Source organism: Camelus bactrianus, chromosome 17, assembly GCF_048773025.1.
Source record: "Camelus bactrianus isolate YW-2024 breed Bactrian camel chromosome 17, ASM4877302v1, whole genome shotgun sequence".
NCBI classification, from domain to species: Eukaryota; Metazoa; Chordata; class Mammalia; order Artiodactyla; family Camelidae; genus Camelus; species Camelus bactrianus.
This window is the reverse complement of record NC_133555.1, coordinates 35,520,099-35,547,545: the sequence shown is the minus strand read 5'-3', so window position 1 is coordinate 35,547,545 and position 27,447 is coordinate 35,520,099. Positions and strand designations below refer to the sequence as shown.

Below are 27,447 nucleotides of genomic sequence, written 5' to 3'. Positions count from 1 at the left end.
TCTAGATGAAAAATAAATACACAGCAGCTTAACACAGCAAATTGAATACACATTTCAACCTCCATTCCCTGCTGTAATTCTACAATGAATAGTAAGAGGAAGAAGAGGGAGAAGAGAGATCAGCAAATGAGAGGTTAATGGAATGTTGAAACCAGAAAGCAAGTGTGATGAACTTGGTGGCCAGAGGAACTGAAAGTGCCTGCTATGTGGGAGAAACTAAGAAAGAGGATTTGTAATGCAGGACCCTGAGATAGCTTGAGTCTGAGAAACCACAGACTGAAAACAGGAAGATTAGTTGAAAGTCTGTGTGAAAAGCAAGCAGATGCCTGCAGCCTCTCCCCTGCTCTCTCAGGAGACAAAGTATTAGTCTTAGATATTGAACCAGAGGCACAGCAAGCACAGATGATGGAATGGAATATGGAGCAAAACTGAAAATAAGGGCTTTAAGACAAAGTTGTCAATAGTGATTAGTAGGACCATTCCCCTCTCTCACGCAGTTTTCAGAATATCTGCAGGAAGGTGCTCCCATGCAAGAGATTGGAAGATCATTCTCTGATAAATTTAGTCCCAGAGAAGAAGTCCTAAAGATACTGTCTACTTCTCAGGGTCCTCCATAAAATGGCAGATTCTTCACCCTGAGGTGAAGTCCAACAGTTGACAAGCTTTTAGCCCCCATACTCAGCTTTGAAACAACTTTTGAAAGTGTGAGCATTAGCCAAGTGTCATGAGATGTTTAAAGAACATAAAAGACAGGGACCAGAACAAATAAATGGGAGAGAAAAGAACTCAGAGGAGACAGTAAAAGAAGAGAGGAGGAGAAGGAAAAATTTTAACGATGCTATCTTGAGAGAGAGTAGAGAGAAAATACTGCATTCATGAAAGATGAACTAGATTCTTTAAAAAAAAAAAAAAAAAAAAAAGGAACCTCCAGAACACAACAAAGATCTCTTGGAAACTAAAAGTATCATAGCAAGTATGAAGAATACAACACAGGAATACTGAAATGTAAAATTGAATAAGGTTCCCAGGAGACAGACCAAATGAAAGAGGTGGAAAGCTGGGGAGAACAGATAAAATAAATTATAAAGGATCATTCCAAGAGTTCTAACACCTGACTGATGGAAATTAAAGAAGAGGAAAAACAGACAGTGGAGAAGAGGAAATTATCAAAGAAGTGGTATGAAAAGATATTCTCAGAACTAAAATAATGTCTATCGATTGATACAGCACAGTGAATAAAAGAAAACTCCCAAGTTCCAGCCCTGTGAGATTTCAGCTCTCTGAGAATACAGAGGAAGTCCTAACAGCTTCTAGAGAGAACAGGCACATACAGAGGGTTATTATTCAGAACGGCATTAGCTTTCTCAAAGGCGGCAAACCAGAAGACATTGGAACAATACTATTAAAATTCTGGCAGAAAAAAATCCTCAACTTAGAATTTTATAGCCGGGTAAACTTATCACCTGAACTTAGGATAATAGAGACATTTCTAGACATATTGTGCATCTGCCCTCTGGTTGAGTGGTGTAATAAATATATATTTGGCCTTTGTCCCTGGTTCCTGGCACAGAGATTCTAAAATCCTTATAGTTTCCTGAGTAGTAAGGGTGAAAAGAGCATTTGTGGTTGTAATATTTGCTCTTTGTTCCTAGTTGCTGACACAAGAGCTTCTAAAACCCTTGGAATTCCCTGAGTGATAAGGGTGAGAGGAGATGCTGTCAGCCACACCTGAGTTTGTGCTAATGCGGTAACTCCTGATGAGCCCCTAGATAGTGGCAGGTTGGGGCTGGTTGCTGGAGGAACCAACCATGTGGTTGGAACTTTCAGCCCTACCTCTGGGGCGGTGAGAGGGGCTGGAGATTGAGCCAGTCACCAGTGACCAATGATTTAATCAGTCCTGCCTACTTAATGGAGCCTCCATAAAAATCCCATTCTAGCAGATTATCAAAGCTGAGGAAGGGGTTGTGGGAAACCCCCCGACCCCAGCCTTACAGCTTGATGGGTCAGAAGTACGAGTGGCCCAGACATGAAACTGGCATCTGGAACAGGGGGACAGAGTCTGGTGGGACTGAGTCCTTAACCTGTGGGGTCTGCACTAATTCTAGGTAGTTAGTGTCGAATTTAAATTAAATTGTGAGATACTAGTTGGTGTCTGGAGAGTTGGAAAACTGGTTGGTGTGAGAACAAAACCTACACGTTTGCTGTGAATGAAAACAGTTTCCAGTACATCCTTTCTTAGGAAGCTTTACTAGGAGACACTTTCCACCAGAACAAGGGAATTAATGAGGAAGAGGACTAAATGGGATCCAGGAAACAGGGATTCCAACATGGATGAGGGGAAAGGAATTCCCAGAAGGATGGAGTTCCAGTACGGGTGTCCCAAGAACAAACTGACAGGGTACCTGGTGGAACATACTAAAGGGAGTTTTATATATTATTGTCTTAAGGAGAGAGAGAGCGCCGAATCCTAACCACTAGACCACCAGGGAACTTTGTCTTAAGGAAAGATAAAAATTATACCGACAAAGAAATGTAATCATAGTGTGTACATCATGGCTTGGCTACAAATAGTATTCATGTAGACCTAAAAATGCAACTCTTAATACTGATTTAACCAAAATTTGTCATAATTCTGTAGAAAGATGGAGAGAGTAAGTTGAGTAGTTTGTGAAGAGTGTGTCAGAACAAAATCCTAATCTTCCACCATAAGAATTAAATAGATAATATAATAGTTATATTTTGCTGCATAACAGATTACCCCAAAACTTAATAACTTAAGGGGGAGGGTATAGTTCAAGTGGTAGAGAGCATGCTTAGCTTGCACAAGATCCTGGGTTCAGTCCTCACTACTGCCTCCAAAAATAAATAAATAAACCTAATTACCCGCCCCCCCACCAAAAACAAACAAAAACTTAATGACTTAACAGATATTTATTATCTCACAGTTTCTGTGCATCAGGAGTTGAGAAGCAGCTTAAAGATCTCTCCTGAGGTTGCAGTCCAGGTGTCACCTTGGGCCACAGTCCTCTGGGCCTCCCCTCAAGATATGTTATTATCTGGCTTCCCTGAGAGCAAGTGATCCAGGAGAGACAATAAGAAGAATTTGCAGTGTCTTTTATGACCTAGCCTTGAAAGTAACATACCACCATCACTTCTACGTTCACACAGACCAACCCTGAGACACTGTGGGAGGGGCATGCACAGGGACATCAATGCCAGGGGTCTGTTGGGAGCTGTTTGGAGACTGACTACCACAAGTAATAACTAAAAGTGAAAATTCAAGAAGTAATATTATAGGCATATTACTTAGAAAGGTGGAGATAAATACCAGAGGAAAAAGGTTGCCCTTGGGAGCAGGAATCAGGGAGCCAGAAACTTTGGTTTTTCATTATAAGCCTCATAGAAGAACTTTAAGAAATATTTGTGTGTATTACTGTGATTTTTTTTTTTAAATTATGAACAACCCTCAAAGCATGCAGCCATTTAATGTCCCCAGCACTGGTAGTAGAACAACACATGGATTATATGAGCTCATAGAATCTGAATCTGCTAAGGATCCTTTGGTATTTGGAAGATTGTGTGTATGTGATCTTGAAGGACAGTTTACAGATAGTAAACTTAAAGTTTAGTGAGAAAGAGGACATAGTGACAGAACCTGAACTAGAATCCTTCAGTAAATGTGACGCAAAAAATTGATGAGCCTCAGGTAGTGAGATGGCTCTGGCATTTCACTAATGTGGAACTTGGGTGAGGGGGTGGGGAAAAAAATTCTTTTGCTCTTTCTGAAGAGTAGAAAGTTCTTAAGTGGAAATGTTTGTATGTCTTGGAGCTATAAACGGCAAAGCTTGTTAAAGGGAATATCCTTTTGGCAGGTAGTTGGAAAGCACTTTAGAGAACTCCCCAGACTAAGGATGTGTCCACGAGGATTTGGTACAAATTCGTCTGCCTCTGTCCCCGTGAGCTCTGTGAGCTGTGCAGAGCACTGGCCAGTCCACAGCCCCAGTCCTTCTGGCTGGCTGCCTCCAGGGTCATGTTCCTAAGAGAACTCTGGGCCCCTTGTGGTCTACTATGGCCTGATTGGTGCCCAGGGACCCCCAACACCTGTGCCTACAATGCCTGCTCTGCCCTTGATCCCCTTGATCCCCTGTTTAAGCCTGATCTTGTTTCTCCTCATCTCTTCCTGTCACTACATGTTTATACTCTTCTTAAGGAGCCTACTGTAGGTGCTTCAGGGCTCTTGGCCAGGTTGTCTCTTCCATCTGCCATTTAATAAAACTCAGATTGGGATAAAGTGTTAGAGAAATCAGGTCTTTGAGTTGGTGGGGGGAATTTGGAGGGGTGCAGTAAAGACTTCCGTGTAAATAAAAACTGCCACTTAAAGCATTCAGGCTTATAATTTTTTAACCATTTTAATACCTCATTAAAATGTGTTGTCTGCATTCCCCTACTGTAACTGAGTATGCTGAGTTTAAAATACCTCAGGGTCTCCGTGAAAAGCCTTGGCTGTCATGTCCTGGGATGCCTTCAGTACCACTCCAGCGGACAGAGGGTTAAGCTGTGGAAGGAGGGGGCAGGGTGGGTTTTTGTATTTGCATTCCTCAGTACCTGTCTTTGTATTTTACTTTGCCCACAGATTGGGGACCACAAATTCAGTGCTCACCGGATCGTCTTAGCAGCTTCAATCCCGTACTTCCACGCTATGTTTACAAATGACATGATGGAGTGCAAGCAGGATGAGATCGTAATGCAAGGAATGGACCCAAGGTACTAACTTCCTCCATTAGGTTCCACGATCTGCTTTCTAGGTGCAGCTTCAGCCTTGCATTTGGTGCCATTTGACAGCCTCCCAGCAGGACCCAGTATCTCACACAGCTCCATACACATAGTAGGTGACCAGTAAACAAGCTAGAACTTCAGTTGGCCTGAGACAGGGTTAAGATGAAGAGAATTTTGATGTGTTTTTATTATATTAAAGTGTAACGCATCTCACAGGAACTAAAGTCCAGGATTTTTTTTTTTAAACTAGGACTCGGTACAAAGTTCATGGTGTATTATTCTTTCTACTTTTCTGTGCTAGCCCTTTTGCTGGCAAAATAGGTTTTTAAATAAGTGTCTTCATTCTATACCCTTCTCATCAGTCTAGAACAGTGTTGTTCATTAGAACTTTCTGCATGAGTGAAGATGTTCTGTTTGTAATCTCCAAAATGGTAGCCACTAGCTCATGTAGCAGAGTAAAGACTAGCAAATGATGGTAGAGGTCTGTGCTCTTTCAGGGTGATCAGGGAAGCCTTCTGTGATGATGTGACAGCTTGAGCCAAGACCTTAATTGAAGGGAGGGAGGGAACCATCTGGGGGAGGAGCCCTCCAAACAGAGGGAGCAGCCAGTGAAAAGGCCCTGAGGTGAGTGTGTGTTCACCATGTTGGAATAGATTGAGGAGGGAAGAGTGGAAGGAGGTGAGGTCAGAGAGATGTAGAGGGGCCAGAACACATACAACCCTATAAGCAGAATTTGGATTTCATTCTTGGTGTGAATTGGAAGGCAGGAAAAAATGTTGGAAACCTCATTCTGGAAGTTTATCCCAAAGAAATAATACAAAAACATTATTTATAATGGCAAAAAGATGGTAATGGCTATTATACCTACCAATAAAGGAAGTAAATTATAGCATATTTACATGTTGAATTACTGTATAGCAGCCACTAAAAATGTTAAACCTGAAGACAGTGTAGCAACATGGGAAAGGACTTCCTAAGTATGACATGATTCTATCCATACAGTTTATGAATGCAGGCAAACAGGAACTGAAAGTGAACCTAGGACCCATTCAGTAGTGAGATTGTGGGTCATTGCTTTCTCTTTTCAGAACTTTCTGTAATAAAATTATTTGGACAGTAGAGACAACCTAAGAAGTAGAAGTAGATGTGTGGTGAAGTAACTATTCCATTTAGGTAGGTAGATTCTCAAAGGACATGGACTAAATGTATTTGAGAGCAGGGTCCATCCATTCCTCAGGTAACAATGTCCATTTAGGCCCTGAGTCTCCTGTGGGCCCAGACCCATCTCTGAAGAACATAAGAGCATCTTTCCTCTTTCCTCTTTCCTCTTTCCTCTTTCCTCTAGCGCCCTGGAAGCTCTGATCAACTTTGCCTACAACGGCCACCTAGCCATTGACCAACAAAATGTCCAGTCGTTGCTGATGGGGGCGAGTTTCCTGCAGCTGCAGAGCATCAAAGACGCCTGCTGCACGTTCCTCCGAGAACGGTGAGGTGATGTGATGGGCCTGGCCCGTGGCAGGGAGCAGACCATTTCATTGCTGGAATCCCCTGCCAATTTGCTGAGTCTTCGAGGCATAGAGGGTCTTAGGAAGGGAGTGAGCTGGGAAGTTAACTGCAAAAATGACATTTCTTGAAATTAGTATCAAGTGGTACCCAGTTCTTTGGGATGAACCTTTGAGGAACATGATTTATAGAACCCCTCCTGCACTCCGCCTTGGTCCAACATGTACCTCTTCTCCTGTCCTCTCTCCAGTCCGACCAGCCACCACCCAAGGTATTCACTGTTCCACAGCTGTCTCCATGTTTGTTTAGGTCCTTGCTCTTCCTTGAATTTCTTGATCTTCCTTTTTCCTTCTGCTCTGTAAGAGCCCACCCCAGTTTCACTTCCTGGAAGTCTCTGTCCCCCTCAGTCCCCTGGAAGCAATCACAGTATGTTCTTGTAGAGAAGGACCGTGGATTATACCCCTACCTATGTATGTTCCAACACTTGGCTATGACATTTTGAGGACTGAGCAGGCAAGAAGGCTCTTCCTCTCTTTCAAGAGACAGCTCTTAGTCACAAGGTAGAAGCCGCCTTTAACCCCTTGAGGCTTGGGAGTGAAGGTCAATGCTGGGCTGCACACAGGCAGGGAGAAACCAGAACAGCACCCCGTGTCGTTGGTGCTCTCCAAGGCCTGGCTTCTCCTGTGCTTCTCTGAACACAAGGCCCCTGGCCTGAAGACCAGCATTCCTCTCTCCTCACATCTGCCCTCCTGAGCCTCATCCGTTCTGAGAGCCAGGCTCTCCCTCTCCCTTTCCTGCTTCAGCAGCCCAGCTCACTGGGAAGCTCTGTGGACCCTGCCCACTGTCAACGTCCTGGCCGTGTGGTGCTCAGGGGCATCAGTGAGCACTGCTGTGTGTGTGGCTGGTCGTAACAACCATGGTAACGATGCTACCACACAGGGCACGCTGTGCTGGGCTCAGGGTGAGTGGTTTCATTGTGAGTTAGGTGGTCCTATTCGGTTTTGTATCTGGAGGCCACGTAGTGAGAACGTAACCCCAGAGTCTGGCTTGACCTGCCCTGGGATGCCTTCTGGTTGGGCTGGAGGGCTGAATGGGGAGAGGGGGCAAACATTGTGAGCTTCTTAGATGCTGACTGGACTTGGTTCATCCCTGTGTTCCCACAGAGCTTGGAGAATGACTAAGGGATGCCCTCTGGAAAGGGTGAAGTTGGCCACTCTCACAAGGGGACAACAGCTCCACCTAGGGGCTTTTGAGGTCCTCACTGTCCACACTGGATCCAGGCTCTGTTATAAAGAAGTGTCACCTCAAAGATGCTTAGAAAAGTGATTTTTTTAGACCATTGCAGTTTTTACATGCACCAATGCTATATTAGGCAAAGGTACTTAAACACAAAGGCTGATATTTTGAGTTCATTCTTGACATTTTTCTGTTCATCCCTGCAAGTCCCCTTCTGAAGCCTAAACTCACACCTTATTCCTATTTTTATTCCCTGTCACAGGCTCCAGAGGCGTGGCTGCTTTCTCTTTCCTTCCAGCAGGTACCATCACTACTTCTGTTCCCTGGGTTGGTTCTCCCTGAGTCCGACTGCAGAATGTTATGGGGACTCCCAGCTGCTCCCTTCCTGTGTGCTCTTGAAGAGAGCCCTTCCATTTCAGGGTTTGCTCACTAATAACTTGAGGGAAGCCATCCCAAGCAGTAGTGGGAAGGACCGGGAGTGACGGAGCACAGAGACGCTGCAAAGCCTTCAGAATTCTTAGAGCAGTTCCTGAGGCCACTCTGCCTGTTAGGTCTTTAGCCGGCTGATTTTCTTTTTCTCTTAAGGTTGGGGTTGATTTTTCTTGTGGCCCTTTCCCTAGCCTTCAGGTGAATGGGCCTCCTCTGTTTTAGGTGAGCACTGTAGTGTGCAAAAAACTCTTCTCTCAGAACTGGATTGGAACATCAAATGCATCAGTGAAACAAGCCAATAACTTATTTAATTCAGGTCACTGCTTCCTGCCTCTGATGTTGCATTACATCTTTTTTTTTTACTTTAGTAAATGACTTTATCTGTTTATATTTGTTTATTTATTTGTTTTACAATATCTTTTTTTTTTTAATTGAAGTACTGTCGATTATACTGTGTCAGTTTCTGGTGTACAGCACAATGTCCCAGTCATGCATATACATACATATATTCATTTTTACATCCTTTTTCGTTATAGTTATTACAAGATACTGAATACAGTTAGTTTTTTGAGGAATCTCCATACTGTTTTCCATAATGGCTGCACTGGACTACATTCCCACCAATAGTCTAAGAGGGTTCCCTTTTCCCCACACCCTCTCCAGCACTTATCGTTTGTACACTTTTGAATAATGGCAGTTCTGACTGGTGTGAGGTGATACCTCTTTGTAGTTGTGATTTGCCTTTCTCTTATAGTTAGCAATATGGAGCATTATTTCATGCGCCTATTGGCCATTTATATGTCTTCAGTGGAGAATTGCTTGTTTAGGTCTTCTGCCCATTTTTGGATTGGGTTGTTTGTTTTTTTTGTTGTTAAGTTGTGTGAGCTGTCTATATATTCTGGAGATTAAGCCTTTGTCAGTCGCATCATTTGCAACTATTTTCTCCATAGGTTGTCTTTGTTTTGCTTATGGTTTCCTTTGCTGTGCAAAAGCTTTTAAGTTTAAATAGGTCCCATTTGTTAATTTTTGCTCTTATTTCTATTGCCTGGGTAGACTGCCCTAGGAGAACATTGTTAAGATTTATGTCAGAGAATGTTTTACCTATGTTTTCTTCTAGGAGATTTATCGTATCTTGTCTTATATTTAAGTCCTTAAGCCATTTGGGGTTTATTTTTGTGTATGGAGTGGGAGTATTCTGACTTCATTGATTTATATACTGCTATCCAGTTTTCCCAAAACCACTTGCTGAAGAGTTTTTACAATATCATATTTTTGTAATTGAAGTATAGTTGATATACAATATATGTTATAGATATACAGTATAGTGATAGACAATTTTTAAAAGTTTTACTCCATTTATAGTTATTATAAAATGTTGGCTGTATTCCCCATGTTGTACAGTACATCCTTGTAGTTTATTTTATACCTGATAGTTTGTACTTCTTAATCCTCCACCTCCATCTTGCCCCTCCCTTCTTCCCTCTCCTCACTGGTAACCACTAGTTCCTTCTCTACATCTGAGAGTCTGTTTCTTTTCTGCTATATTCACTAGTTTGTTGTATTTTTCAGATTCCGCATGTGATATCTTACAGTATTTGTCTTTCTTAGACTGACTTATTTCACTTAGCATAATGCCCTCCAAGTCATCCATGCTGTACACGAGAAACTAATACATTTTAAATCAGATGTACTTCAGTTAAAAAGCAAACAACCAAACAACCAACCCATTTAAAATATGAGCAGAAGAACTGAACAGACATTTTTCCAAAAGAGGAAATGCATATAGCCCACAGGAACATGAAAAGTTGCTCAACATCACTAATATCAGGGAAATGCAAATCAAAACCACAATGAGATATCATCTCACACCTGTCAGAATGGCCGTCATCAAAAAGAACATAAATAACAAATGTTGGCAAGAATGTGGAGAAAAGGGAACCTTTGTACGCTGTTGGTGGGAATGCAAATTGGTGCAGCCACTATGGAAAACAATATGGAGGTTTCTCAAAAACCCAAAAATAGAACCACCACATGGCCCAAAACTCCACTGCTGGGGATGTGTTTGAGAAAAACAAAAACATTAACTCAAAAAGATACATATACCGTACTATTAAGAGCAATATTGTTTATAATTGCCGAGATAAGGAAGCATCGTAAGTGCATTATCAATAGATGAATGGATAAAGAAGACGCAGCATGTATTTGTAATGGAATATAACTCACCCTTAAAAAGAAGGATATTTTGCTATTTGTAGCCCTTCATTCACTTTTTTTCACTTCAAAAACCAGAATTTTATAACTGGCATAAACATTTCCATTGCATCAAAAACAACGAAATACCTAGAAATAAACTTAACTATGGAGGTTACCTATACTCTGAAAACTATAAAACATTGATGAAGGAAAATGAAGATGATACAAAGAAATGGAAAGATATCTTGTGCTCTTGGATTGGAAGAATCAACCTTATCAAAATGGCCATACTACCCAAAGCAATCTACATATCCAATGCATCCCCTGTCAAAATACCCACAGCATTTTTCACAGAACTAGAACAAACAATTCCAAAATTTATATGGAACCATAAAAGACCCCGAACTGCCAAAGCAATCTTTTGCAGGTTTTTTTTTCTCTTCTTTTTGTTCTCTTTTCTTATGGCTTGATGCCTAGAGAAATTCCTTTAACGTTTGTTGTAAAGCTGGTTTGATGGTGCTGAATTCTTTTAGCTTTTGTTTATCTGTGAAGCGTTTGATTTCTCCATCAAATCTGAATGAGAGCCTTGCTGGATTGAGTATTCTTGGTTGTAAGTTTTCCCCTTCCATCTCCAAATAGATCGTGCCACTCCTTTCTGGCTTATAGAGTTTGTGCTGAAAAATCAGCTCATAAACTTATGGGAGTTCCCTTGTATGTTATTTGCTGATTTTAATATTTTCTCCTTATCCTTAATTTTCGTCAGTTTGATTACTGTGTGCCTTGGGAACCATTACCTCTTATCAAGTTCTCCTTACCAAGTCAAGCTATGTCAGCAAGGAAGAAGGTTGTGAAGGGGCTCTTGAATGATGTGGGTCTCTACCTGCCCCCCTAGGTTTATTTTCTCTCTTGTCTCCCTGCTTCTCCTGATGGTCCCCTCTCCTGCATGGCAGCTCTCCCTCCTCCTTCCTGACTGGTTGGCTTACAAACAGGCTCCCCACATCCCGTCCTCTGAGATGGGAAAGCCTAGTTAAGTGAAAGGTGTATTCTGCGATCTGTATTATGCTAAGGCAGTCAGAGACAACCAGAGGTGAAGCACAGGAATCCTAACCTGAGAGGGAGAGGATGGAAATGTGCCAGTCAGCAATATTGATCATCCTTTCCCATGTCTTTGGCCTCTTGCAGTTCCCTGTCCATGGCATTTGAACCGTCCTCTTAACTTGATGTCAGAGCATCCTGGGGATGAATGACACACTTGCTGTAGAGGCCCGGGGGGGGTTGTCCTCATATCTGACCTGCCATACACATGTAAAGCGCTTTTAACAAGTCTCATCCAGGAGAAAGGCTGACGTTATTTGACGGATAACCGAGCTAATGTTCTGACTTGAGACTCGTGTTCCTCACTGGCCATGCTGCTTGCCTACGTGTGCTCAGTGCTCCTGTTTCCTTGGCCTTTGGAAATGCACTTAGGTTTTCAAAGCAATGAACAGAGCCAGTTGAGGCTGGACTGAAACAACAGCTGTGTAGAATTTAAAGTAGTCATAAAGCTAGGCTCCTGAGATGCTCTGCCCTTTCTCTCCCTGCCAGGTCTGCTGCTGGGGGCATTGGCAAATATTGATTAATAAGTATAACTTACTTTAAGCCTTAAATCAATACGGGGTTGGGGAGGAGAGAGAAAGCATTCTTGCAAAGAAAAGTAAACCCGGGCAGTTTAAATCTGATACATACTATCTCCCATTGCAAGATTGTCAGTCACAAAATCAAAATGAGGGTCTACTGCTGTCACCAAGGGTCTGCTGTCACCAAGATTTCTGAACTACATAGGATTCATTTGAGATGTTCTCAGATGCAATAGTAGTAAGGAAAACAACCATAATAAAAATTAAAACAGCAGCTAACTTCATACCAGGCACCGTGCTGAGTGCATTTTCTGCATTCCTACTTAATCATGGCTACAGCCCTAGGAGTTGGGTAACTATTGTCATCATCTTTTTCCAGGTGAGGCTTTTACTGAAACTTGAGGAGCCCAAGGAATCCACCCAAGTCGCCCAGGGCGGCAGGGCCAGGATTTACCCAAGGGTTCCCTGGCCCTGATGAGTGCAGGTCTGCCCTGGGGCTGTGGGACCATGTACAGAAGACCCAGGTTCAGTCTCAGCAGCACCACCTGCTTTTAGAGAGACTGTGAGCACGTTTCTTAGTTTCTCTGAGCCTCAGTTTTTGATCTAAAAATAAGAGCAATTACTACTTTGGAGTGCTGTTAAAAAGATTCTAGGAAATGTGTATAAAGGGCCTGGCAAAGTACTTTACTCCCTGATGGTGCCACGTACGCGATAGCTGCTGCTGTTTCTCTATCTGAGTTCGGCTTGAATGGAAACAGGAAAGAGTGTAAGGGTCCCAGTGTTAAAGAAGTCATCTCTCCAGGTGGTTTAAACTCTCATTCTACAACTTCAGGGCCTTCCTGGTGACCAGAGGTGGACACTCAACCAAGAATGTTTACAGCTGAAAAAAAGCAAACGGTTTTCTAGTATGTGCTCTAGTCTTCTCTCCTGAGAGCTGCTTGCCGGGACTTCCCAGAGAGTTCACTTCACCTAGACACACAGAGCACTAGGTCCAAGAGGTTGGGACCCTTGAGGATAATGTGTCTTAATTTTATACCTTTACGAGTTGAGTCCACAGAGGCTCACCTGATGTCACACAGTGGATGTCAAACAAAGCTGAGGGCCAAGCTTGTTTTTTTCCATTCTGCAGCCCTGCTCAGAACCAGCTTGAGAATGATGGGAGAAAACATTCTTCTTCTGAATTTTCTTTTCATATCCTCTCCTGCCAAAAGGCTTCACCCCAAAAACTGCCTGGGTGTCCGCCAGTTTGCTGAGACAATGATGTGCGCCGTGCTGTATGACGCGGCCAACAGCTTCATCCACCAGCACTTTGTGGAGGTGTCCATGTCAGAGGAATTCCTGGCCCTGCCCTTGGAAGATGTACTGGAGCTGGTGTCTCGGGACGAGTTGAATGTGAAATCAGAGGAGCAGGTCTGTAGAGCATGGCGCAATCCACAGGTGACACCAGGGCTGCTGCTCTTCCTGGTCTTCGTTTCCTGTTTCACTCTTTTCAAAATGTAGATCCTGGTGTGTGTGCAACTGTTGTCTGTTTCGGGTTTGTTTTATTATACCATATGCGTTTTTCATTAACATTTTAAAATACATTTTAGTGTCTTTAAGTAATATTCAGCTGATATTATCAATCCCGTGTCCCTCATTCTTCAATGTTTGGGTTAGTTCCAAAATTTATTATTAGAAATGTTTCTGTGAACTGGAAATGGCTGAGCAGTGGATGGTGTTGGATGTGGGGATGAATCGGACCTGGCCCTGCAGGCACCCAGAGCACCACCACAGCAAGGTCTCTGCCTGTTAGGCCAGTTGATCAAGAGTCCTGGCCTATCATGAGGCTGTGCCTGGGCAGTCCTAGGCTCCAGGAGGCAAGCCCTTGGGATGTTAGTCCCAACTCAGCTCATTTCCTTAATGTCTGAAGAGTCCTCACTTCTGCGTATTAGTGACCATTAGAAAAGTGGATCCTGAGCTCAGCAGCGTGGGTGCTGAGATTTGGGGAAAAGAGCCCCATCCCAACCCCAGCAAGGAGTTCTGTCCCTGGCTCTGCCACTAGTTCACATGACCTAGGGCAGCTCACATTTATTCGAGTGACATATTCTGCAAGGGCTGCGGGGCTTTAGAGGAAGATACCCTTGTGACTGGAGTCATTAGGGCAGGCTTCTTGGAGAGCATGGATCTGTAACCAGGCCTTAAAGAAAGGGCAGGAGGTTTAGATGAAAAGGAAGAGATGGGGGCATTCTAGGTGAAGGGGGCAGCCAGCTTGGCTAGAGTAGTGGAAGGAATTTAGGAAGAGGGTGCAAGAGCAGCAGGAGAGAAGGTCAGCAAGCACTTGCTTGCAATATAGAAAGGAAGAAGGAACCTTTGACAGGTTTTGGTGAGGAAGTCATAAGCCAAGAAGATGTTACAGTAACCTAGGCTTGCCTTTCAAGAGACTGGACCCAATGGGATAGCTGGGGAAGTGGAAAGAAAACAGTGGATTCAGGAGAAAAGTAGAAGGAAAGATTGCTGGGCCCAAGGGACTACCTCAGTATAAGGAGCAGAGGGTTTGTGATTAGGGTACAGGGACGTGGCCTCTGGATGGAGGAGTTGCTGCCAGAGCTTCCTCTCTCTCTCATGGTAGGTCTTTGAGGCCGCGTTGGCCTGGGTCAGATACGACCGAGAGCAGAGGGGGCCCTGCCTGCCTGAACTGCTGTCCAATATCCGCCTGCCCCTCTGCCGGCCCCAGTTCCTGTCCGACCGAGTGCAGCAGGATGACCTGGTGCGTTGCTGCCACAAATGCAGGTGAGCAGAGGTGGGCCTGCATGGAACACTGCCGAGGGTCTGGGCGGAGAGGAGAACCTGGCCACTCAGCTCAGGGGAGAAAGGGTTTGGAGTGGTAGTTCTTAACTCATGGCACACAGGTTGATCTGCCTTCTGTCTCCAACCCGGAAGAGCCCAAGTCTCACGCCTTGGGCAGAGAAATGTGCTGCGTGGGAGCATCAGGATAGAAGGGGCTCCCTCCCCTACGTTATCTGGTAATTTTTTGGCATCTCCATCCATTGAGCTGTTTATGGCCTACAGCTGTTTGGACTGCCTGCCCTGACCCCAGGGCACACCAGCAGCTGACTTAGTGGTGACTCCAGGGGCTCTTCATCCTCTTCAGTAAACATTAGTCAATGTGCTGGCCTCAGGGGGGTTGGCCCAGCTACAGCAATGGGCTGGGGTGGAGCATGTTCTCCAGAGTAAATCAACAACAACCTGATGCAGCAGAGGAGCTGGCAGCCCTGAAGGAGGGTTGTTATAAGAGTAGAGCAGCAGAGGGAAATGTTCATCCTCCTCCAAATTGCTTATCACAGTCACAGCTGGCTCAGGAGGAAGTCAGCGGCTTGGTGCCAGCGATGTGAAGGTGTGTGTCAGGTGGGGGTGGAAGTGTGGCTGGAGGTGGCTGAGACCCTGTGATGAGCAGTCTCAAGGATGCTTTGGGGAGTTTGAGCTTTGTTCTGTAGGCAGTGGGTAGTTATCAAAGGTTCTTAGAAAACCAGCTTGGACTCCAGTGTGGAGAGGGGGTTAGAGGGATGGGGCTGGAGACAGGGAGATGTGTCAGGAGCAGTTGGCTTCTGCTGCCATAGCCCAGGTGAGAGATGGTTAATTGCAGGGTGTGAGCCATATGGATGGAAAGGAAAAGCTGGGTCTGAGGATGCAGGCAGCTTGTTGAACCTCCCCAAGGCCAGCTATTCTAGGAACCACCCTGTTTTCCCTCTGCCAGGTATGTGCCTGTTAGAAGTTACTCATCTGGATTACACTAGTGGAGGTGGGCTCTGCTCCTCTTGCCACTCCGGTTTTGAGGATGTCTCAGTAGCTCTGTCTGGTTTGCCCTGGACTCACCTGGGTTCTTTGAGACCGAACCTTCCAGAAGGCTTCTCCTCCCAGTTTTCCCCTGCAGTTGCAGGTAGGGGACCAGGCTAGCAACTCCAAATGTGGAGAATACTGCCCGTTCTCACATCTTGTACCTCATTCCAGGGACCTGGTAGATGAAGCAAAGGATTATCACCTCATGCCAGAGCGGCGGCCCCACCTGCCAGCTTTCAGAACTCGGCCTCGCTGCTGCACGTCCATCGCCGGGCTCATCTATGCTGTAGGGGGCCTCAACTCAGCAGGTATCTTGCAACTCCCCTTTGTAGAGCCCTGTCTTGGACTTCCTGGTTGAGGAGGCACCAAACAACCTAACCTGGCCCTCTGCTTCCTCTCCTGTGTTACCACTCATGTCCCTCTTGATTTTATACAACTGTTCTGCAGTTAAAGCATGTCAGATATTAATACCTTGAAGCAGAATATCAGAGCAAAAGAGGCCTTTAAAAATCCTGGAGACCTACCCCCACCTACTTCACAGATGGGGAAATTGAGGCCCAGAGATCTTTAGCTACAGTCACATAAGTTGTTTTGGCTGAACAAGGACTAGAACTTGGGTCCTGGTTCCTGAGCCTGCACTCCTTCCCTGATAACACGTCAGCTGTGGGATTTACTCAGCCCTGGATAGGATCTAATCAGAGCCCCAATTCTTTTAGCAGGCTAATGACATTCGGTCACGTGGAGCTTGGGCTTATACTGTGAGAGTGTCACCATAAGAAGGAAATTCTCCAAATACACAGGGTCGGCACTATCAATACTTTTTACTCTTCACCTCTTACCTCTGATGAAACACACACGCCTTACAGTCCGTGTGTTATTGGCAGCTCTTGTATCATATAGTCAAGTTTTCAGGAAAGCTCCAAGGGGCCCTTGTCCCTCCTGCCCACCCCAGACACCATTGCAGGCCAGTAGTGATCTAGGAGAGGGCAGTGTGGACATCTGAGTTTTTACAGTGCAGTGGCACAGGGAGTTGTCACCTCAGATGTAAAGGCCTTTTCACAGAGTCAACCCAGGTTTGCGGGAGGTGCAGTCAGTGGGCAGTCCTGGGAAGTTTTATTTTTAACTGAAAGTTAATGAGAGAGTGGGGTACATCTCTGCTGCCTGTTAACCATATGACCTGGGAAAGGTTAAGTCCTCAACTAGGAAATGCTAGAGGCTGGCATGTGGTAAGTGTCCCAAAGGAGAATAAAACAGGCAGGGGGTAATTTTATTTGATCCTAAAAAAAACTGATGAAAACAGAAGGGTTGGAATTAACATGCCTTGCTACTGTGACTGCTATATATTGTTCTAGAATTATGCTAGGTGTTTTTTTTAAATTTTTTTTAATTTATGTATTTATTTTACAATAATCATATTTTAAAAATTGAAGTATAGTTGAAATACAATATTATATGTTACAGGTATACAGTGTAGTGATTCATGATTTTTAAATGTTGTTTTCCGTTTATAGTTATTATAAACTGTTGGCTATATTTCCCCATGTGGTACAGTACCTCCTTGTAGCTTAGTTTATACCTGATAGTCTGTACCTCTTAATCCTCCACCTCCATCTCACCCCCCCCCCACTGGTAAGTACTAGTAGGACTATGCTAGGTGTTTTACCTGTTATGTCATTTAATCCTCATGGGAGCTCTGCCATAGAGATTATCTCCAGTTCACGTGTGAGAACAGAAGCTGGGGATACACAGCAGCTTGCCCAGGGTCACCCACTAGTAAGTGAAAGTCGCCCTGGAAGCCATGCTCTGCTCTGTGGGTCTGCCCCTGCCTCGGGGAAGTAGTGGATCCAGTCGCCTTCACCTTTGCCTTTAAGCTGGTGAAGTGCTTCCTTGCCCTCTCTAGAAAGTAAATAAATGCCTCCTGTCTGATTCTTATTTTCCTTAAAGGTTTGAGATTATCATGGCTGCAGTTTCTTAGTGGGCCATCCTGGCTTGAGTTAATTCTGTGGGAAGAGCTGATAGGATCATGTCAAACGTTCCATATAATCACTGCCCAAGAGCTGTGATCTAAACGAGCGGTCTCATTTGTTTTAATTTGAGTAGCAAATTTTTATGCAGGTGATTCCCTGAATGTGGTGGAAGTGTTTGACCCCATCGCCAATCGCTGGGAGAAGTGCCACCCTATGACCACAGCCCGCAGCCGCGTCGGTGTGGCCGTGGTGAATGGGCTCCTTTATGCCATCGGCGGGTATGACGGCCAGCTACGGCTGAGCACTGTGGAGGTCTACAACCCAGAGACGGACACGTGGACCAGAGTGGGGAGCATGAATAGCAAGAGAAGGTATTCTGGACGCACACACACTGGCATCTGGGGAGCGCTATGCTAGACAAGCAGGACACATAATAAAGTAGACACAAGCTCTGGCCTGGGAGTTTCCTGCAGCCGGGCTGACCACCGCCAGTGCATCCCGGGAGCCGGCCCCCATCTGCTTAAGAGTAAAACCCCTGCCTTGTCATTTGAAGAACTTGGGGAGATGAGACACAGACATGTGGAAGTTGTACTGTTATTTAAGTGCCAGATAAAGAAGGAAAGAATGTTTTGTGGAAGATGCGAGGAGGGAGAGAAACTGGACCAGAACATCTGGGAGATTTCAGGAAGTGGTAGGATCAAAGTTGAAACTTGAAGCATAAGAAGGATTTAACTTTATTAGTCACAAAGGGAAATGCAAGATGTTTCTCTTTATACTTTCTTTCCCCCAGGATCCCTGCCCCACATGTGCTTTCGCTGCCAGGGAGTATGTGCAACAGCGCAGTGCACCACACACTGCCCAGGCCTAAGCACACAGCTGTCTGTGAGGTAGACCAAGTTTATGTCTCTTAACACCTTCCAGCCGCCTGACTCCTCCATCGCTTGCCTGCTCACGTTCCCGAATAAGTTGTGAGACTAGAGAATGTACACATAGTGCTGCTGTTTAGCCTTCTTAGTGCTCAAGTGACATGGCGTCCTCCCTTCCATCCGCCGGGTGTGGAGTATTGACATGGTTGGGTGATGAGAGCTTTGAAGAGAGGGCGTTTAACTGGACAAGTTGCTCTGTTCTGCCCTCGGGGCGCATCAGTGGTTTCAGATGCCTCTGACATTTCTCTTCCAAGACTGACGGAGGAGAGGAAAGCAGCCTTGGGCCCCCTACCCCTTTGACCAGAATATCTCTGCATTTATCCCTTTTACGTATTGAGCTTCTTTGACACATGCCAAACTTTAGGGGGGAAAAGTTAAAAAAACCACTGGACCAGTTGCTCTTTAAGAGCCTTTCTGCTTTGTAATCCTGTGATCTGAGTATTTGCCTTACAGACCCATTTGTCTGGCCATGCTTTGGATTTTCTACTTGTAAGATCACGTGACCACCATTTAAGACAAGATCAAGTAGCTGCACTTGGTGAGGAAGAAGAGTCCTGTTTCAGTGTGGACGTCCTTTGCCACACAAAAGTGTCACGGCCATGCTACACATGGTCCGTGTTCAGTAGGGTTTGTGGGTGGCTTTGAACTGGGAGGAATCCACCTTTGTACCAGTAAGATTGACAAAGAGGCAGAGTAGGTTCGTTTTGAAAGAAAAAAATAGTATATAAGATCTGCTCCTCCCGAAGCCGTAAACAAACGTTCTCATGGTTCCTTCTTCCCACCACGTCCACCTCCAAGCTTCCCCTTCTTGCTCCTTGGATACTTTGCAGTTTTCTGTGGCCTCGAATGACTCGTTGCTCCATATTCCCCACCAGCAGGGCTTTTTTTGCTTTGACAGCAGTCATTTGTTTTTCCTGGCATGTCTGCTCTGGGCCACTTGCTCGCTGTGATGTCACAGGGTTTGGAGGTTTGTCTGGGTGGAGGCTCTGGGTATCCCTCCCCCTCACTGTGGTTAATGCCCTGTTACTAATAGAGTGGACCCAGCTCCATTTCATCCACTTTAAATTACCAGCTACCTTGACATGTTCTTAGTCACTTCTGTCCTGATGTCCCACATGCCGTCCTGCCAGTTGGTGACAGCCTCCTTTCCGCCATTGTCCCCTCCCCTCCTCCAGTCTTCCAGGATGCTTCTGTGGAGCATCCCTGCTGGGCCGTCCCCAGTCCTCACTGATGAGCCCTTATCTCTTCACACCGTCTTCCCTGTTTCATTCACAGTTAATCTCACACTGTTCACTGGCACCTCTCAGTTCTTTCTCACATCTTTGTTGAACTCCTCAATTGTTACTTGTGTCCACCTCTGGAAGGATAGTGACATGTCTAGTGATCTGTGACCTTCCCACAGCCCTCTCCCAAGGCAAGTCCTTTTCCTCTTTCAGGCTGATTCAGGGACATGATGTGGACCACTTTGATTTGCTCTATACATTCGAAAAAGGGCAGTAAAGCCTGGTATATTTTTATTTTCCTGTTTGCTAGACACCCAGATTCATTTTAATCTTCTCCAGTATCAGGTTTGAAAAAAGTGAGTTGGGCAGCTTGGCACTTATGTTTAATATTTTATGAGGCCTTGGGTAGAACAGAAGATGGCATGATTACACCAGACCCCTGAGTCTTTGATGCTAGGAAAGCTTGGCATGGCAAACAGCCTAGGGGTTGGGCCTGTCTCACTGAAATCCAAGGCATTCACCTCTCTGGGCCACCCTGAAAAGAGAGCCCAGCCTCCCTGAGCCACAGCTACTCACTGGTACAGAGATGTGGTAATGCTTCCTGCAGGATGTGGAGAGGGTGGAAAATGGCACATATAGAGCGCCTGATGTGTGTAGTAATTGCGCAGCAAGCAGAAGCTGTTGCCTCGCCTTCTGAGACAAATTAAGGGACATGCAGGGCCAAGTGTATAATAAAAAGATGTCTATCAGACTTTATAGTGAGATGAGAGGGAAGATCATCGGGTAACACAAACATATGTTGAGGGCTTCTTACATACAAAGCACCACTCTGAACACCGTCAGGGTCACACTGATGGAGACCCCTGTCTTTGGGGAGGTCTCCATTTGTTAAGAGGTGGTGGGTCGATTCTCAGTACCCCATGGGCAGGAGCCTTGGCTAGCTCAGCTCTCTAAACCTGGTGCCTGGGCCAGCATGCCTCTGGAGGGCCTGATGAAAATCTGCTGAACAAATGGATGACTGCCAGGGGCTGCAGTAAAGGAGCGGCTCCAAAAGTGTGGGGTTGGGAGAGTGATTCTTGCTGGGGCATCCACCATGAATTTTGAAGGAGGAGAGAGGAGAATTTGACCTGGGCCATAAGGGTAAATCAGACCCTGATCTCAGCAGGGTGGAAGATGAGCATGTGAGACAGATCTGGGACTGAGGCGGGAGGGGTAGGAGGCCAGAGGAACCGCAAGGCAACTCCTTTCCCCTCAATTTTACACGCTGCTTAGTCGTACACCTGGGATTTAGATGTGTACTAGAAAGAGGCAGTTGGGGGTTAGGTTTACTTCTCAGTGAGCATGAGCAGTTGCCCTGGGAGGTCTGAGGCCCATGGGGTTGACAGCCCTGTCTGTTCCAGTGCCATGGGGACGGTCGTGCTGGACGGGCAGATCTACGTCTGCGGGGGCTATGATGGCAACTCTTCCCTCAACTCCGTGGAGACCTACTCACCTGAGACAGACAAGTAAGGATGCCAGCTCCCCCGGGGCAACTGGAGCTTGCTAAATAGAGTATAAAAATTCAGAACTGCAGTCTTAATCACTCTGCTCCAGGGTAGGGCCTATCTCACCTATTTAGCTCCTATGGTACCTTGCATATAGTAGGTACTACATTTAATAACCTTTGGCTCAGTGAGTGAATGATTAAATAAATTTTAAAAACAAATAGACTGCGTAGATACTTGGAAGCATTTATTAATGCTTGTACCTCTTAACTAAATCAGCCCATTTTAATGGAAATGCAGGTGAAAGGGGATGAGAAATAGATGATCAGCACTTTCCAAAGTGAGTAGGATATGATTTTGGGGGAAAAAAGTTAACTGGCAGATTGTCATAGAGGTTTGGGAATCACTGATGTCTGTAACACCAGAAACCTCACCTTTTCATAATACATATTAACATTTTAAAGACTAAAATATTCTGCAGTGAAGAAACCTTTTTAACTTCATTTTACTAACATCTATCACTGTCTTGTGGAATTATTTTGCAAACACCCTTTCGAAAACACTGGCAAGGTGAGCCCAAGTTTTTCATTTCAGCATTTGAATCTTCTCTGCTATTTAACAATGTAAGCACACTAGTAGAATGGATTCATCATTATGCTTTTAAGCCAATCCAATATTCCACTCACTTAACCAATTTATTATGTATCAGGCAGCAAGCAGGGTGTCTTAAGATCCTTAAGTAGCACCCAGTCTGCTGGGACCATGGCACATTGTGAGCGTCCCCCCCAGGAGGCCTGTGTCTGGAGCTCTTGGGCACAGAGTGGGGAGGGCTTTCATCTTCCTCGTAGCTGGAGGGAGAGTCAGGTTGCAGAGAAGTCTTCTGAGGGGAGACCTGTCCTGGGTAGTGGGAGATGCCCATCCCAGGCGGGAGACAGCAGAAAGAGAGGGTTGGAGATGAGAATGTGCTCGGTGTGGCTGAGGAGCAGGCGTGGGTGGCGTGTGGCAGGAGGTGAAGCTGGAAGGTAGATGAGGACCACGTGGTAAAGAACCACATTAAGGAACTTGGAAGTCTGCCTGAGAGGAAACAGTGAGGAGGCACTGGAGGACGTGCTGTGCAGGGTTGAGATGGGAATGATCTGAAAGCCATGCCACCTGTGAGGGGGCTATTGAGGTGTCCAGGTGAGAGGCCAGAGCCAGGGCAGTGGTAGTGGGATGAGGACAAGCAGTGACTACGAGGCAAACAAGAGGGAACTTGGTGACCACAAGAATGTTGAGGATGTTGGAGAAGAGGCCATAAAACCACCGGAATTCTAAGTATAGCAAGTGGCTAGCTGGTGGTCCCATTAACAACAAGACCAGGGAGTGTGAGGGAGGAACAGATCTATAAGAGAGAGCTTGTTTGGAACGTGCTGGTTTTGAGTGCCAGCAGAGATGATTGGCTGTGGGCCTGAAGCTTAGGCAAGAGGCAGCCAGAGTGAGCCATCTGCAGAGGTGGTGGGAGAGTTGATAAGTGGGGAGATTGTCCAGGGTGAGACAGAGCATGGCATAGTTCGCCTGAACCATTCTAAGCTGTCTCGGGGGGACAGGAACATGGAATCTCACAGCTCCCCTTCTGCTTTGCCTCTTTCCTGAAGATGGACAGTGGTGACCCCGATGAGCTCGAATCGCAGTGCTGCGGGGGTTACAGTCTTCGAGGGCAGGATTTACGTGTCCGGCGGCCACGATGGTTTGCAGATCTTCAACAGTGTGAGTCTAGGCTCCTCCTGGGCTAAGGGCACCTACCCCTTTCGTCTTTGAGAGTTATTTTGAAAGGCAGCTCTTTGGGAAAAAAACCTCAGCCTTGCCATTGCTTAGGCAAAGCATCACCTAGAGGTCTCTGGCCACCTGCCACGTGCTCCGAAATTCTTCTAATGGGAGCCAGTGTGCAGAAAGGAAGTGGGTAGAGTGTGTCCATGTCACCCCCAGCCTCACCCTGTTCAATTCCCCATCAAATGCTTCATGAGACCTGATAAAATTCCTGCCCCAAGTAAGCCCAATTGTATATGGAGTGTGAATTTGCAAACAGTTGCATTCTTCTGGATAACTTGTTTGAAATTGGATTTATTCTTTAAACAAAACCTCAGCAGCCACTTAGTGGTCATTCCAGAGTCAGTCAGTGCTGTAGGGGAACACAGTGCACAGATCTCAGGAGACCCCCACTGTCATCTTGGCTCTGTCACTACATAGCAGTACATCCTAGGGCAGCCCGTTAATTTGTTTCCTCAGTGGTAAACAGAACTAGTCAGGTTAGGCCATCTCTCACCTGTCCCTGTAAGCCTATGAGCCGGTGTGCAACTGAAGAAACCGGGCATCAGGGCAAAAATGCAGACTGGCAGAGCTCATGGTCCCCAGGCCTCTCCTGGGGCCTGACACCATGTGGGCCGCCGGGGACCGAGCTTTGGCTCTGACCGTCCTGAACCCTTGCCTCTCTCCCTGATGCAGGTGGAGCACTACAACCACCACACGGCCACCTGGCACCCCGTGGCTGGCATGCTCAACAAGCGCTGCCGGCACGGAGCCGCGTCCCTGGGAAGCAAGATGTTCGTCTGTGGGGGCTATGATGGCTCGGGCTTCCTCAGCATCGCTGAGGTGTACAGCTCTGTGGCGGACCAGTGGTGCCTGATAGTCCCCATGCTCACGCGCCGGAGCCGGGTCTCCCTGGTGGCCAGCTGTGGGCGCCTCTACGCCGTGGGAGGCTACGATGGACAGTCAAACCTGAGCTCAGTGGAGATGTATGACCCAGACACGGACCGCTGGACGTTTATGGCCCCCATGGCCTGTCACGAGGGAGGGGTCGGTGTGGGCTGCATCCCTCTCCTCACCATCTAAGGCAGAAGGTGGGATGTGGTGGGGTAGGGATCTGGTACAAACCAGGCACTTCCTTCTAGGGGCAGTCCCCCTCGGGAGAGGTGGTGGACCAGAAGACGGGGTGAAATGTGAGCTCGCCAGAGGTACAGTTTTTCCAGGTGCTTAAGTCCTCCCTCACTGTGCGGCCCTTGTGGCCTCCAGGCCTAGGTCACCAAGATGTACAGAGTGGGACAGAAGCCCCTCTGGGTCCCACAGCCGGTGACACAGGACTGCTTTGCTGGTCCACGCGTCCACAGGCTCCACCCAAGCCCAGCTCCCACCCGCCACAGCTCTGTAGGCCACCCACCTGCAGAAGACCTTCCATCTGACACTCCTCACCTGCTGCTCACCAGCTGTGTTGTGGCCAGTTTGCGATGGGATGGCTGCAGTGGCCAAGCCTGTTGGAATGTGTGGGGTGTGGCTGGGAAAGGAGGGCCACGGTCCAGGCGTCCTCACTGCCTGTGAGGCTGCAGCCACCACAGTGATGGCTGCACATGGCACCTCCTTCCCTCCGAGGGCACTGAGGATTTTGTCCACATCGCTGAGTAAGCAGGGAGAACAGAAGCTTTTCCTGTTTCTAATTTTGGGATTTCAATGAGGACTTTTTCATCTTGTTCAGGAGAAACAGAGGGAAAGAAAAAAGATACTTGAAAGAAACTGAAGGAAAGTTAAATGAGGAAACACTTGAAAGAAACTGGAAAGAAAAATACTGTTTTTTAAAGTGAGCTTTTTTTTTTTTTTTTTGCAAGAAGAAAACATAAAAGACACTAAAGGCAAATGTGTGTTTAAATGGAAAAGCACCCAACCCATGAAGGGCGGTATCCGCTCCCATATTCGGATCCCAGGGTCCTGAGCTCCCGCATGGCACTCAGGGTTCCCTCTGAGACCCCGCGTGTCTGGAATCAGTGCACTCTAGACTAGTCCTGTAGCAAGGTGCTTGTGGGGTTTGTCTTCACACCCACTATCAGAGGACTTTTTTAATCGTAGTCTTAGCGAGTTGGCTAAATTATTGCCGCTCTTCTAGGTGGGAGCTCCCAGCTTGTCGCTGGAGGTTCCAGATGCCCCTGTGGTTACTCCCTCTGCCACCTCACCATAGCGCTCACTCAGATTTCCACCCCCTGCTTTCCTTCCTTCTGTATTTGACCAGCAGGAAACAGCAGGTCTGGCCAGATTCTCATTTGCCCATTTATCATTCTTAGATAGTTTTCCTCATCGTGATGCTTCTGAGGCACATTGACCATTTGTACCTCTAGAACCTAACCAGGGACTTGGTCCTTCCACCAGCCATGGGCTGGCTTGGTCCAGTAACCTCATCTACCCTGCCAGTCCACTATTCCTGTATCTACTCGCCAATTCCAGGGGTCTGGCTTCCCCTCCAGCCCTTGGCAGACCGACCAGCAAGGTGGACCTTTACGTTCTAGCAAAGCTGGCTTTATGACATAAAGAACTAAAAGCCGAAAGAATCTCTTGCTGCTGCAACGAACAGATTTTATATTTCTTCCTGTGATCTTAGCAAATGACCTCTTAAAGGGACTCCATGCTCCTCCTTCCTCCTCCCTGGATGGGACCTTGGTGAAGCACAGCAGGATCTGAACAGTAGGACACTTCTGTTACCAGTGCACTGGGCAGAGGGGCTGTCCTTCAACTGCTGCTGCCAAAATCTGGTTTTCTCAAGTTCTTCCAGTAGAGACTGAAAAAGGATATGATTCCAACGCAAGATTGGGTCTTAGGGTCCCCGTCTCCACTTGGTTGGTCTCCTGCCAGTTGCTGCCTGCCTGCATGTCCTGGAAGGCTGTCCAGAAAGGCACCACATGGCACCTGAGACGTCTCTCCCATCCTGGGACCAGGAGGTTTCCCAGTGTGTGCAATCGCCATGTTTCCAGAGGAAAGTACCTTTATTACCTGCCACTTAGGAGCTGGGTCTCTGCTGCAAGCACTTGAAAATGGTATTTTTATTTTAAAAGACTTAGCAATCTGATAGAATTTAGCCCCGGCTTGTGCTGGCGCTCCGCCACTTCTCCCTCCCTCTCAGTTTGCCTGCAGTGGTAGACTTGGAAGGAGGATGAGGCCCACGTTTCGTGTTAGGAGTTATCAGTGCTCCTCGTCTTATCATAAGCCCCTTTCTCTTGTGAATTTGAAACAGCACCAAGGAGCCAAGGTTGTGAATGTGTTAAGAATCAGCAAGTGGGACTCGCCAGGTCCTTAGGATGCTGACCCCGATTTCACCATTGGGGTTGAGAGATCATTTTCCCATGATCTGCTGCTCTTGTAGTGGCCTTCCTAAGTCCACTCCCACCTCCTGGTGTAGAAGTTACTCTGCTGCACCTGAGGTCAGTGTTTCCAAGTAAGGTGAAGCCAGTGATTTGATCTGGGCTCTGAGCACAAGTGAGCAAACACCAGCATGTTCACACTCTGCATTTGGTTCTTCCGTCTGATGGTGGTAACTGTTTACAAATGGCTGGTCTGGCCCTCTGATGGTGGAGCCTTTCCAATATCAGCATGAAAAGAAGAGACATCAGCCAAGGATATTGTGAAACGGGTGTAGGACAGACATTGTGGACAGTGGGCCTCGGTCCAGCCCAGCTCTGAGCAGGGGACTGTGGCATTTGCTGTCCTTGGGTGTTTCCCCTTCTTGGGTAACACAGGGAGCCTTCTCTTCTGGGTTTCATCTGAGAACAAAGCCAGGATGGGAGCTGAAGACCAGCTTTTTGATGTGGCCACAGAGATGTGAGTAGGTGGGAATTCTGATCCTCCCCTCCAATTTATTGTTCCCCAGAAAACCTTAATTCCTTTTATTTATAGAACGCATGTCTTTTGTGTTAAGAAACCAAAGAGAAATAAAGAGTACACTCCTAATATCTCCTTGCCCTTTACTGATTTTTTTTATTATTAGAGGTAAATAATATTTTTAATATAAGTCAGTGAGAAAAAACCTGGACAATATGGAAAGATTACCGTGAAAATAAGAGAAGAGCCCAGCTGGTTAGCAAAAGTTGTCTTTGAGGAGACGTGAGTATTTTATTTTATAAGAATGGGTTCTGGTCGGGGGAGGGGTGTAGCTTGGTAGTAGAATGCATGCCTAGCATGCACAGGGTCCTGAGTTCAATCTCCAGTACCTCCATTAAAAAAATTTTTTTTTTAATAAATAAACCTAATTACCTCCCCACAAAAAACATACAAAAAAAGAATGGATTCTGGTGAAAAATACGCAGAAGAATTCATGAGAAGCTTGCATATTTGCTACTGTCCAGATTACCGCTTCTCTTAGATTTCCCCCTTTCTTCAGTCACTGCTGTAAACCTCCATTGTTCCCCAGTGGAATGTAGCTGGCCTGTGACTGCCTGGAACCGAAACCCTCAGCTCCTTTTTTGTATCGCAAGCTAGATCTGTTT

General features: G+C 46.2%; 1 protein-coding gene across 6 annotated transcripts in view; it reads left to right on the top strand.

The window, feature by feature from the left end:
- Window positions 1-26,913, top strand: part of KLHL18 (kelch like family member 18) — a 47,881-nt gene extending 20,968 nt beyond the window's left edge. For 5 of the 6 annotated variants that reach the window (XM_074345025.1, XM_074345028.1, XM_074345030.1 and 2 more), the window contains 9 exons: window positions 4,634-4,764; window positions 6,122-6,262; window positions 12,965-13,163; window positions 14,362-14,522; window positions 15,741-15,877; window positions 17,670-17,907; window positions 21,086-21,190; window positions 22,804-22,915; window positions 23,651-26,913. In XM_074345025.1, the coding sequence (XP_074201126.1) occupies window positions 4,634-4,764; window positions 6,122-6,262; window positions 12,965-13,163; window positions 14,362-14,522; window positions 15,741-15,877; window positions 17,670-17,907; window positions 21,086-21,190; window positions 22,804-22,915; window positions 23,651-24,037 (1,611 nt within the window). In that variant the 3' untranslated portion in view covers window positions 24,038-26,913. The remainder of the gene's footprint in view (window positions 1-4,633; window positions 4,765-6,121; window positions 6,263-12,964; window positions 13,164-14,361; window positions 14,523-15,740; window positions 15,878-17,669; window positions 17,908-21,085; window positions 21,191-22,803; window positions 22,916-23,650) is intronic. The other variant, XM_074345026.1, reaches the window with a different exon arrangement.
- Window positions 26,914-27,447: the final 534 nt, after the last annotated feature.